Genomic DNA, 12,502 nt, shown 5'->3' with positions numbered 1-12,502 from the left:
GTGACTGGCGCTATCTACAGAGGGCATTGTGACTGGCGCTATCTACTTAGGGCATTGTGACTGCCATTATCTACAGAGGGCATTGTGATTGGCGCTATCTACAGGGGGCATTGTGACTGGTGCTATCTACTGGGGCCAGTGTGACTGGCGCTATCTACAAAGGGCATTGTGACTGGCGCTATCAACAGGGGGCATTGTGACTTGCGCTACCCACAGGGGCCAGTGTGACTGGCGCTATCTACAGGGGGCAGTGTGACTGGTGCTATCTACATGGGGCATTGTGACTGGCGCTATCTGCAGGGGGCATTGTGACTGATGCTATTTACAGGGGGCAGTGTGACTGGCGCTATCTACAGAGGGCATTGTGACTGGCGCTATCTACAGGGGGCATTGTGACTGGTGCTATCTACTGGGGCCAGTGTGACTGGCGCTATCTACAGGGGGCATTGTGACTGGCACTATCTACAAAGGGCATTGTGACTGGCACTATCTACAAAGGGCATTGTGACTGGTGCTATCTACAGGGGGCATTGTAACTTGCGCTATCCACTTGGGCCAGTGTGACTGGTGCTATTTACAGGGGGCAGTGTGACTGGTGCTATCTACAGGGGGCAGTGTGACTGGCGCTATCTACAGAGGGAATTGTGACTGGCACTATCTACAGAGGGCATTGGGACTGGTGCTTTTTAAAGGGGGCATTTGGACTGGTGCTATCTACAGGGGGCATTGTGACTGGCGCTATCTACAGGGGGAATTGTTAGTGTGTGTTGGGGTTTTACTTTAAAATATTTGACAACATTTAAGTCATGGGGACAGAGTATGGTGCTATTATAATCAGGGGCACGGTGTATAGCACTATTGTAATCAGTGGCGCAGTGTGTGATACTATTATATTCAGGGGCATAGAGTGTGGCACCATGATAATTTTATCTTCGTTTATAGGTGCGGAAATGTTGGAAAAGTGAGAAGCCAGAGACATCTGAGCATCAAACTCTGCAGGAATGAGCAGTGGTCGGGAGAAGTCATCATGGAGGTCTCGACCGGATAGAGAAGAAAACAGAAAAATAACTAAAAAGAATCTGAGGCGTCACCTGTGAGTCACTCAATGTAAATGTTAATTCTCCCTGTGACTGATCAGTACTGTAGTAACAGTATGATCTGCTGCGAGATGATAAGTGTATCATTCTTTTTTGTGATACAACAACTCCCAGCATATCCTAACCATTGTTCTGGCTATACTAGGGGCTGTCGTTTTATGTCGTACAAACTTATATGGCAGGGGTTAAACTGAATTTGCAAATGATCTCTGTACGGAGCTGTATTTGTGCTGATGCTGTATATATGTACTGAGTTTGGTTCTGGTGATGTATTTATATACTGAGCTTTGTTCTGGTGATGTATATATGTACTGAGCTTTGTTCTGGTGCTGTATTTATGTACTGAGCTTGGTTCTGGTGCTGTATTTATGTACTGAGCTTGGTTCTGGAGCTGTATTTATGTACTGAGTTTGGTTCTGGTGTTGAATTTATATATTGAGCTTGGTTCTGGTGCTGTATTTATGCACTGAGCTTTGTTATAGTGCTGTATATATGTACTGAGCTTGGTTCTTGGTTTGTATATATGTACTGAGCTTTGTTCTGGTGCTGTATAATTGTACTGAGCTTGGCTCTGGGGCTGTATATTTGTACTTGAGCTTCGTTCTGGGGCTGTATATATCTACCTTATCTTAAGAAAAGGTAAATATATACAGTTAAAACAAAACCCCAAAAAACGTGGAGGAATCTTAGTTTTTTCCAATTCAACCATTATATAATACTTTAAATGGTGCCAATAAAAACTACAACCACCCCCCCTGCAAAAAATAATCCTTTACACACCACTCCATTGACGTGAAAATAAAAAAGTTATGGCGGCCAGTGAAAAGTGAAAAATTTCTTGGACTTTAAGGGGTAAAACAACAGAGACAGGTTCTTTAAGGTTATATTCACGCACAGCAGATTTTTTTTTCCAGAAACCACAAACAATTTAAAGCTCCTGACCTCTTTAGGGTTTCAAAGTATTCTGCTTTCTCTCTTCTGTATGGCTCATTCTGCTTTTACAGAAAATTCAAAACTGTGCTAGATTTGTGGCCGACTAAACCGAAATCTGCAAATATATACGGTAAAGTATCATCAGTGTACTGTTTTCAGAGTTGGGGGGGGGGGCGGCAGACTTAAAAAAGTGCCTGGGGTCCTTGGTGCCCTTAATCCACCCCTGTATTTATCTATCTATTACATATCTATCAGTCTATCATCAATAAAAGTGAAATGGGTCCGGCGCACAATATATTAAAATCACTGTTGCTTTATTGATAACACATTTAAAATGAGATGGATAAAAATCCCGGGTGAAGGAAGCTTACGCGCTTCAAACATATTGGGGTTTACCCTTTTTTGAAGTATGGAATAGCATAGTAGACTATTGTAACATCCATGGCCGTGGACCGTCAGGATTACTCACCCCTCGACGGCCGCAGGAATGGTCTGGGGAGCGCTGGCCCGCATCTCCTTCCCAGGAGACGCCAGTGCTCAATTCCGCTCCACTCTGCTGTGTCCCATAGGGTGCGCGCGCACTCTTGCGCCCGACCTAAAAGGGCCAGTGCGCGCACATGTATAACATCAGCAATTAGCCCATGATCACCCTGGACTATAAGGGCCCTGCACCTTTGCTCATTGCCTGAGCATTGTTAGTATCCCCATGTTAGTCTTGCAAATGGTCCCTTGGTGTTATCCTGTTCCCGTTGTTACCCGTGACCTGCTACCTGTATCCTGTATCCCGTGCTGTGTCCTTGGTCCTGAGCATGTTAGTGTTTGGAGTCGTGTCTATTGCACCTGCTGTCGTCTGCCATGTCTGGCGCAACCTGCTGCACTTGCTGTCATCCGCAACGTCTGGCGCAACCTGATGCACCCACCTCCATCTGTGCTAATGCCTCTGCCACTGTCACTATTCAGGTACTCTAGTGTGGGACTTTGTATTAATTGGGTGCCCTGTTGTTTGGCCAGCTGCCTCCCTGCTACAGCGATGCGGCCTAGTGGGTCCACATACCAAGAGACCGTGACAACTATGCCATTCCATCCTGAGAGATCCCGCAAAAAAATGTATAGTGCTCCTGACAATACTATATGGACAGTAATGTCAGGGACTTCCCAATGCCGGTGTTCCCAGGCATAGCATCGCAATCACTCTGTCCTTGGACTTTGGCTCTCTGGAAGATCCCGAAATTACTGTCCAAATATGGACATCAAGAACAGCGCTGGACTCCCTGGGCAGAGCTCTAGTACAAGCCCCGTGCGGGGACTCCAGCCCTGGGAAAGCTACTAACATCACTGGCCATTTATGGACAGTGAATTCAGGAGTTTTCCCAGAGCCATTCCCTGGGAGACGTATACCACTGTATGCCACACAGTGGGACATGTTTTGGCTGAATTGAACAAAATCCAGGGCATTAGCCGGTCATGTGCCTTACCCTTGGTTTAATTTACTGTAATTGACATCAGTACCAAAATCTGTTCACGCGCTTAACGTGCAAACATGAGCGCACTGTGGCGGAACGGGTGATGGTTACAGGCATTGTACCCAGATAAAGGTTAAGCCTGCCGCAAACCGTCGCACTCCCGCCATCCGGGTGCCATAGCTTAGATGGCGCCCGGTGCTAGATGGGGATATGTCCCCTAAAACTGCATTACGTTATGTTTGATAACCAGTTGTTTTATATTATATTGTATTCAGTGCTGCTTCACTGTCCTCCCCCTCTAGGGTTAATCTTATACTGAAGGAGAATGAGTCACAGGCTGAGAGCGGAACATGTGTAATGTAAATAAGAAAAAGGAGGGGGCCTGTTTCCTGAGTGAGGGATATAGCTGTGCTGGAGGAGAACTGAGTGAGTTGGAGCCCAGGAGAGGATGAGATAGCAGTGTGAGCTGCAGGCAGGGGCTGTCTACCTCAGAGATGGTACCTGACCTAGGGACAGTAATAGAGGACAAGTGCTGGAGTCCCATCTAACTAAGGAGGATCTGAAGACACCCCAAAGGATGAAAGGTACAGTGGAGAGACCCCATAGTGAGGTAGCCTGTCCCATCCAGCCCAGAGGGGAGAAGCAGCGATGCATTGGTTCTGTGTGTGTCTGTCCCTGTTAATAAACGCGCCGCTGTGGCTTGTCCCCTGTTAATCTGTGTCGCCTGAATCTATCGCCCACATTCTCTTGGCGTAAACCGACCCCCACTGACCCGGTTTCGCCACACGCACCACTTTCTGTTGCCCAACCCTCGGTAATGAGGGGCAGCTCACACTCCTTGGCTGTATTGTGCCCAGAAATTCCTGATGACGGCCCTGGTATTGGATTGTGATTCTGTCATAACAAAAAACAACGGCAAAGTTGGGACCTTCATGAAAACCTTTCCGGACAATCAATGTACCTATGTGCCAAATTTGGGGTCAAATAGTTCAGGCGTTTGGAAGCCTATAGTAGACAGACAAACAGATATTCGCTTTTATATTATAGATATTTTCTGTGCAGTAAGAAATAAGAAGTACAACATTTTTTAGTTATTTATCAACTTCTGGGATTTGTAATGAACAGACAGATTGAAATAACCCTTCATAGTGCCTACTATGACATCTTTTACTTCGTTTCTGAACATAACAAAATAAAGCAACTTTGCGAATAGTCCTACCTAATAATAATCCTACAAATTTGTAAATACAGGTCCCATATACTGAGAAAAAGTTAAATGGGTTCACCATATGAATATTTCATATTGTGGTACCGTCATCTGTATAGGTAGCAAGGGTATATATGGTAAAGAAATCCATACACAAAAAAAGCTAACCAGCCAAAGATTGAGATTGAATTTACCGCACTATTTCTTAGGGCCTGTTCACATCAGCGTCGGGTTTAATTTGGGCTTTTCATTTATCCTTTCCATCAGGAACAGATGAACGGAAAGCCAAACAGAAACTATAGCTTTCATTTTCATTACCATTGACTTTAATTGTAATGCTTCTGCTGTAGTTTGTTTCCGTTACGTAGTCGACTACGCTATTGTTTCCATTAAAAAAAATTTACTGAACGGAAACAAATGGAAACCAACTGAAATGGAAGCATTAACATTGAGATCAATAGTAATGCAAACGGAAGCTAGTTCGGCTTTCCGTTCATCTGTTCCCCTGATGGAATGGATGAACGGAAACCCCAAACGGAACCCGATGGTGATGTGAACAGGCTCTTAATCTACTCCCCAAAAATCTTGACAAACACTACAGGGAAAATATAGCACAGAAAAGAAACAACAGATAAGGGACACATACGTTTATTGCATTCTTGATGCAGTAGACAGCTAGTTTCTCTGTGATATTCAGCCTGGTACTGTCCGGGAGAGCAGGCGAAGCACACCGTTTCATTATGCTCTGTGCATTCTCTGACCAGCCTCTGTCCTGTTAATGATGAATTAGACATTAAAACACATACAAAGATAAAATATACTAATAACGCAACAGTGAGAAATGGCAAGTGGTATAGATAAACATTCAGCACACAGAGAGGTCAATGAACTAAAGTTTACAGAAGACAAAGTTCACTGACATATTTAATAATTAATTTATTCTTATGTATTCTCATCCTTGGTGCCCCTTCTAGTACTGGTCCATGCCACTCCTCCATCCAGGACAGAAGGCAACGTGTAAGCATGTTAGGATCTCAGTTAACATAAAACTTTAAAGCTTCAAACTATTTGTATTTCATTTTTCACTGGATACAGAGATCACATTTGTATTTAAACAAAGTAGAGTATTCTTTGTGATAATGCTATGCTTCTTAAAAGGTTAATCCCATGTCGGACATTTATGGCATATCCACAGAATAAATGTCCGATAGATGCGGGTCCCACATCTGGGACCCCCACCTATATCTAGAACAGGGTCCCCTGACACCCGTACTACCTTCTGCCGATGTTGCTTGACTCTGAGTTACGAGGTTGTCTGGAGTACGAAAACAGACAAGCTTGCTGAGCTATGCTATTTGTGGAACTCCAATAGACATGAATTGGAGTTCTGGAAACAGGGTAGCACAGCGAGCAATGCTGTTTTCGGAACGCAAGAGCTGCCAAAACAGCTTCGTTTTATGTGATACGCTGTTTGCGGAACTCCCATTCACTACTTTGTGAGGTTCATAGACAGTGTAGCAAAACCCGACCACCTCGGAAAACTTTGGATGTAATTGGAGCTGTTTTTCCATGGAGTCAATGGAAAATGTCTCCAATTACGTCTCAAGAAGTGACATGCACTTCTTTGACGCGGGTCGTCTTTTTTATGCGCCGTCTTTTGACAGCGGCGCGTAAAAAAAATTACCGTCGGCACAGAACATCGTAAAACCCATTCAAATGAATGGGCAGATGTTTGCCGACGCTTTAGAGACGTATTTTCGGATGTAATTCGAGGCTAAAATGCCCGAATTATGTCTGTAAATAGGTTGTGTGAACCCAGCCTTAAACATACATAGACAGACAGATCAATAAACATATAGTGTTTCTTACTCAAATGCACTTACCTGGCCTACATAATGAGCAACATCTACTGTATTTTTCATATTCTTTAACATCCACACAAAATTCTGAACGCTACAAAAAGAAGATACATTATAAAAATTAGTCATATATCATATGTCCTGAACCATTCTTAGAGACCACTCATTAGGGCCAATTTACAGCATTAAACCAGTTACATAAAAGATATTGTGTATTGCAAACAACTTTCTAACCTCTGCTTTATAAATATAAATAGAACACGGTCAGTGGCGGATTAAGTAGACCATAGGCCGTAGGCTGATCCCCAAACTTGGGCCCCCCTTCCCCACCGCCGCTCTGCCGTGTCTATAGTGAACACCACCTTTTTGTGCGAGCATTGACAAATGGGTGTTACGATTCCCCTTGTCAAAGTGCTGTGTCCCTACATATTGACAGTCTCCAACCATCGCTGACAGTATCACACTTCCTCTTGACAATGGGAATGGTAACACGCATTTGTCTATTAGTCTTAGGTACACAAAGATATGTAGAATACAAAAATTTCCTACAATAGACATGTCAGGAGAAAGGACAGATCCCCTATAGATCCAGTGACTCACAGGTGATGTCTTCTATGATGGGAGTCATTTTATTTTCTTCTCCATCTGATGCAGACCGTTATGGCGACTTCTCCTGATGAGACATCTTTGCCCATCACTTCTGCAGCCATTTCCAGCCTCTATAGACAAACAAATTTAGACACCAAAGCCCAGAACCACACATTAAAGGGGTTGTCCTGGCACAAACCGTTTTTTATACTGATGACCTATCGATGTGCCCGGACGACCCCTTTTACTCAGACAAATAAATTTGGACCCCAGACTAGATCATAGAATACATACAGACCCAGACCTTCTAAACTATTGCAGTCCTCAGACCAGACCCCCCTAAAAAAATACAGACCCCAGAACAAGCACCCTAAATAAATACAGACCTCAGACAGGACCCCTAAAGACAGACCCCAGACCTGGCCCTCTACACTAAAAATGACCCCAAACCTGACTCCCTTAATACAGACCCCATAAACTAATACAGACCCCTAAATAAAGACCCCTAAACTAATACAGACTCTAGACCAGGCCCCCTAAATACAGACCCCATAAACTAATACAGACCCCAAACCCCTAAATACAGACCCAAGACCTCAAACTAATACAGGCCCCCTAAATTCAGACCCCCAGACCTGAAACCCTACAATAATAAATGACCCCATACCTGACTCCCTTAAGTATTACAGACCCCAGACAAGACCTCCTAATCTAATACAGACCCCAGACCAGACCCCTAAATAAAGACCCCTAAACTAATACAGACCCTTGACCAGGCCCCCTAAATACAGACCCCATAAACTAATACAGACCCCAGACCCCTAAATACAGACCCCCCCCCCTAAGTACAGACCCTAGACCTCAAGCTAATATAGACCCCCTAAATACAGACCCCAGACCTGACCCACATCAATAGTAATGACCCCAGACCTAACTCCCTTAAGTAATACAGACCCCAGACCAGACCCCCTAATCTAATACAGACCCCTAAATACAGACCCCTAAATAAAGACCCCTAAACTAATACAGACACTAGAACAAGCCCCCTAAATAGACCCCATAAGTCAAACTAATACAGACCCCCTAAATACAGACCCAGACCCCTTAAACTAACACAGACCCCTAAATATACAGACCCTAAACCCCTTAAACTGAAACAGAACACAGACACCCTAAATACAGACCCCAGACCCCTTAAACTAATACACACACCAAACTTCCTAAATACAGACCAGACCCACTAAATGCAATCCCCAAACAAGACCCCCTAAATACAGTCCCCAAACTAGAGCCCCTAAATACAGTCCCCACACCAGACCCCCTAAATACAGATCCCTGAAACAAATCCATCCCCTTATACTTACATAGCAGCTCACCTCAGTCTTCTCTGTGGAGTCTTGCTGCTGCTCATGGACCTGCGGTCATGTGACCAGCAGGTCTCTAAACAGTAGTAAGAACTTCAGAGATGAGGTCATGTAACCTTATGGCTAAAGATCCCTTTGCAGGACATATACAATGCTGTTTCATCGCGATTTCTGCCGCGATTTGCAGCAAAATCGCGGCAATAACGCGATAGAACTACATTGTACTTTGGGCGGCCATGGGCCCTCTAGGAGCCTCGGGCCCCGGGCGGCCACCTAAAACGCCCTATGATGATCCGCCATTGAACACAGTTGCTTTAGGAAAGTCCCTCGATTTATTTCTTGGAATAATTTTCATAAATTGGCTCCTTTGTGAGCTATAATCCAAGTCTTCCTACACAGAGACCTTGCCTTAATAAGAATATGTCTCAGGCAGCATATGTTGAGGGTAGCAAAAGATATGGTATTCTTTAAATGTACGTTTTCCCTTATGTAAAAGTTCATATTATCAATTCCCACTCTTTTCGTTGATAATAAAATGTGCGTTCTCAACGTTTTTTTTAATGTGACGACAAATAGCAGTATTTCAGTCACTGCGTCAGTCTTTAAGATGACTAGGAGTATGCTGTCTCTAAATGAAAAGTGACAAAGTATTTTCTTTATGGGAGGCTATGGAGGAATCCTGCTGTGATCCTGCTGGTAAATGTATTACGGTTATGAAAGTTCTAAAACTTGGTCAACTTTAGCAGTCTGCTTGGAATTTCCCTACATAGATACCTAGGCTCCAAAGTCTGAAGAAATGTGCAAATAAATAGTTGCTCTCAACCTTAAACCAAACCCTAATCCTAAGGGCAGATACAGACGGACGTTGCGTTTTTGCGCGCGCAAACAACTCAGCGTTTTGCGCGCGCAAAAAACATTTGACAGTTGCGTGTGTCATCCGTGTATGATGCGCGGCTGCGTGATTTTCGCGCAGCCGCCATCATAGAGATGAGGCTAGTCGACGCCCGTCACTGTCCAAGGTGCTGAAAGAGCTAACTGATCGGCAGTATCTCTTTCAGCACCCTCGACAGTGAATGCCGAACACAATATACAGCAACCTGTTAAAAAAAAGAAAAAGTTTGTACTTACCGAGAACTTCCCGGCCGTTGCCTTGGTGACGCGTCCTTGGTGACGCGTCCTTGGTGACGCGCCTCTCTTGACATCGGGCCCCACCTCCCTGGATGACTCGGCAGTCCATGTGACCGCTGCAGCCTGTGCTTGGCCTGTGATTGGCTGGAGCTGTCACTTGGACTGAATTGTCATCCCGGGAGGTCAGACTGGAGGAAGAAGCCGGTAGTTATCGGTAAGTCAGAACGTTTTTTTTTACAGGTTCATGTTTATTGGGATCGGTAGTCACTGTTCATGGTGCTGAAACAGTTTAACTCTTTCAGCACCCTGGACAGTGACTATCTCCGGACGTCGCGTACCGGAAATTTTTTTGCCGGGTTCGGCCAAAACTAGTTCGGCCGAACCCGGTGAAGTTCGGTTCGATTGTCCGGGTTCGCTCATCTCAAAGACACTCCATTTGGATGTTTGGAAACAGAAAAGCACGTGGTGCTTTTCTGGTTACATTCATCCTTTTGACAGCTGGTGCGCTGTTTCAGTCGGTTCGCACGGAAGTGCTTCCGTGCGACCTGCGTGGTTTTCACGCACCCATTGACTTCAATGGGTGCGTGATGCGCGAAATACGCGGAGATATTGAACCTGTCGCGCTTTTTACGCAGCTGACAAACGCTGCGCAAAAAGCACAGACTGTCTGTACTGCCCCATAGACTTGTATTGGTCTGTGCGTGGCGCGTGAAAACCACGCGGCCCGCACGGACCGAATACACGCTCGTGTGAATCCCCCCTTATACCCTAAAGGTCATCTTACACAGCTCGTTTGCACCTTTCACAAGGAGCTAGTATGGGGACGAGCGCTCATTACTCCGATCGCTCGTCCCCATACATTATTATCATGTCGGCAGCGTGTCTCCCTGCAGAGAGATGTGCAGCCGAAAACGATAATATTTTTCATTTTTAAAACGAATGATCAGCAGATGAACAAGCGTTTGCTCGTTCATCTGCTGATCATTGCCCTGTTTACACAGGACAATTATCTGCAACGAGCGTTCTATGAACGAGTGTTTGCCCGATAATTGGCCCATGTAAAAGGACCTTAAGTTACAGAAACATCAAACCAAGCAAACCTAAGGCTGGATGTTTTCAGTACGGGACAGTAGTTCCACGGAGAGGCAGGGACTCCTAGCGTCGTACATAACTATGATGCTAGGAGCCCGGCTCCCTGCAGTGTGTTCGGTCCGGCACTTGCGGCCGAAATACGTTCGTCCTTTACGGACCGAATATGCTCGTGTGAATCTAGCCTAAGACACTGGTGAACACACATTAAGTTTTAGGGAATGGAGAACATATACGTGTATACACAGAAACTCGAGTTGGTTTACAGAGTTATAAGTTTGGAATGCCTGTAAACTATTACTCGGGTAACTAACCATATGATTGTAATAATCCAAGAGAAGGACTCATAGTTATGTGCTATGTATACAGTCAGATTATATTATAAATAGGTTATTGATGCTTCTATTAAATAAAACATTGATGGGTAATGAATGCGTCTGGGTCGACACATTGCACTTTATTGAAAAAAACTAAAATAACCTCAAAGGCCATGTAAACCTTTGAGCTATATATATATTTTAGACAAATTTTCAATTGGTTTTTATTTATTTTTTTAAATTAACTTTTTGAGATACAGTTTCTTTGTATCCTGGATACATAAAAGCTGTATCTTGCGCTCAAACCTGAACCCAACCGGTCATCGGGTCTGATGGCTTCGGTGATAGAAGGTTCTGCATGTCTCTGACAATTGTCGATCACATCTAAATTCAAAACTTAGATGTGGTTGATAAAAGGGGATCCTGCATGTCAGAGACATGCAAGGTCGGCTGTCACCGTAGCCATCAGTCCCGCTGACCTGGGTTTGAAAGCAAGATACAGCTTCTATGTATCCAGGATACAAAGAAACTTTATCTCAAAAAGTTAAAAAAAAGAAAATATTAAAAAAAACTATTAAAAAGTTATCCAAAATCCTTTAATATGTTGTTTGTAAAAAAAAATAGTTTAAAGGTTTGCATAACCTTTAATTTCCTTCGGAAATATTTAAGTTCCTCTTTTCAGTTCATATTTGCCAATTCCTGTTTAAAGAGGCTCTGTCACCAGATTTTGCAACCCCTATCTGCTATTGCAGCAGATAGGCGCTGCAATGGAGATAACAGTAACGTTTTTATTTTTAAAAAACGAGCATTTTTGGCCAAGTTATGACCATTTTTGTATTTATGCAAATGAGGCTTGCAAAAGTCCAACTGGGCGTGTTTACAGTAAAAGTCCAACTGGGCGTGTATTGTGTGTGTTACATCGGGGCGTGTTTACTTCTTTTACTAGCTGGGCGTTCTGACGTGTCATCCACTTCTCTTCAGAACGCCCAGCTTCTGGCAGTGCAGACACACAGCGTGTTCTCGAGAGATCACGCTGTGACGTCACTCACTTCCTGCCCCAGGTCCTGCATCGTGTCTGCCACATCGGCACCAGAGGCTACAGTTGATTCTGCAGCAGCATCAGCGTTTGCAGGTAAGTAGCTACATCGACTTACCTGCAAACGCCGATGCTGCTGCAGAATCAACTGTAGCCTCTGGTGCCGATGTGTCCTCGCTCGTCCGACACGATGCAGGACCTGGGGCAGGAAATGAGTGACGTCACAGCGTGATCTCTCGAGAACATGCTGTGTGTCTGCACTGCCAGAAGCTGGGCGTTCTTCTAGTTCTCAGATGCACCCTACTCAATGATCTTACAAGCATAAGACAACCATTTCAAAGTAAAATATCTGAAATAGGAGACAGAGTCTCACATATGGAAAACAAGATGGTGTCATATGCAACTGCACATAATGAACTTG

The 12,502-nt window shown here is 44.4% G+C and overlaps 1 protein-coding gene across 1 annotated transcript in view; it reads right to left on the bottom strand.

Moving 5' to 3' along the window:
* The window catches only part of CD40 (CD40 molecule), a 47,183-nt gene that overhangs the window by 15,655 nt on the left and 19,026 nt on the right, over positions 1–12,502 (bottom strand). The window contains exons 2-3 of the mRNA XM_075845149.1: positions 6,584–6,653; positions 5,347–5,472 (exon numbers count right to left, since the gene is read on the bottom strand). Coding sequence (XP_075701264.1) covers positions 5,347–5,472; positions 6,584–6,653 — 196 coding nt within the window. The remainder of the gene's footprint in view (positions 1–5,346; positions 5,473–6,583; positions 6,654–12,502) is intronic.

Source organism: Rhinoderma darwinii, chromosome 13 (genome assembly GCF_050947455.1).
Source record: "Rhinoderma darwinii isolate aRhiDar2 chromosome 13, aRhiDar2.hap1, whole genome shotgun sequence".
Taxonomy (NCBI): domain Eukaryota; kingdom Metazoa; phylum Chordata; class Amphibia; order Anura; family Rhinodermatidae; genus Rhinoderma; species Rhinoderma darwinii.
The sequence above is the reverse complement of the archived record's forward strand: the minus strand, read 5'-3'. Positions and strand labels throughout refer to the sequence as shown.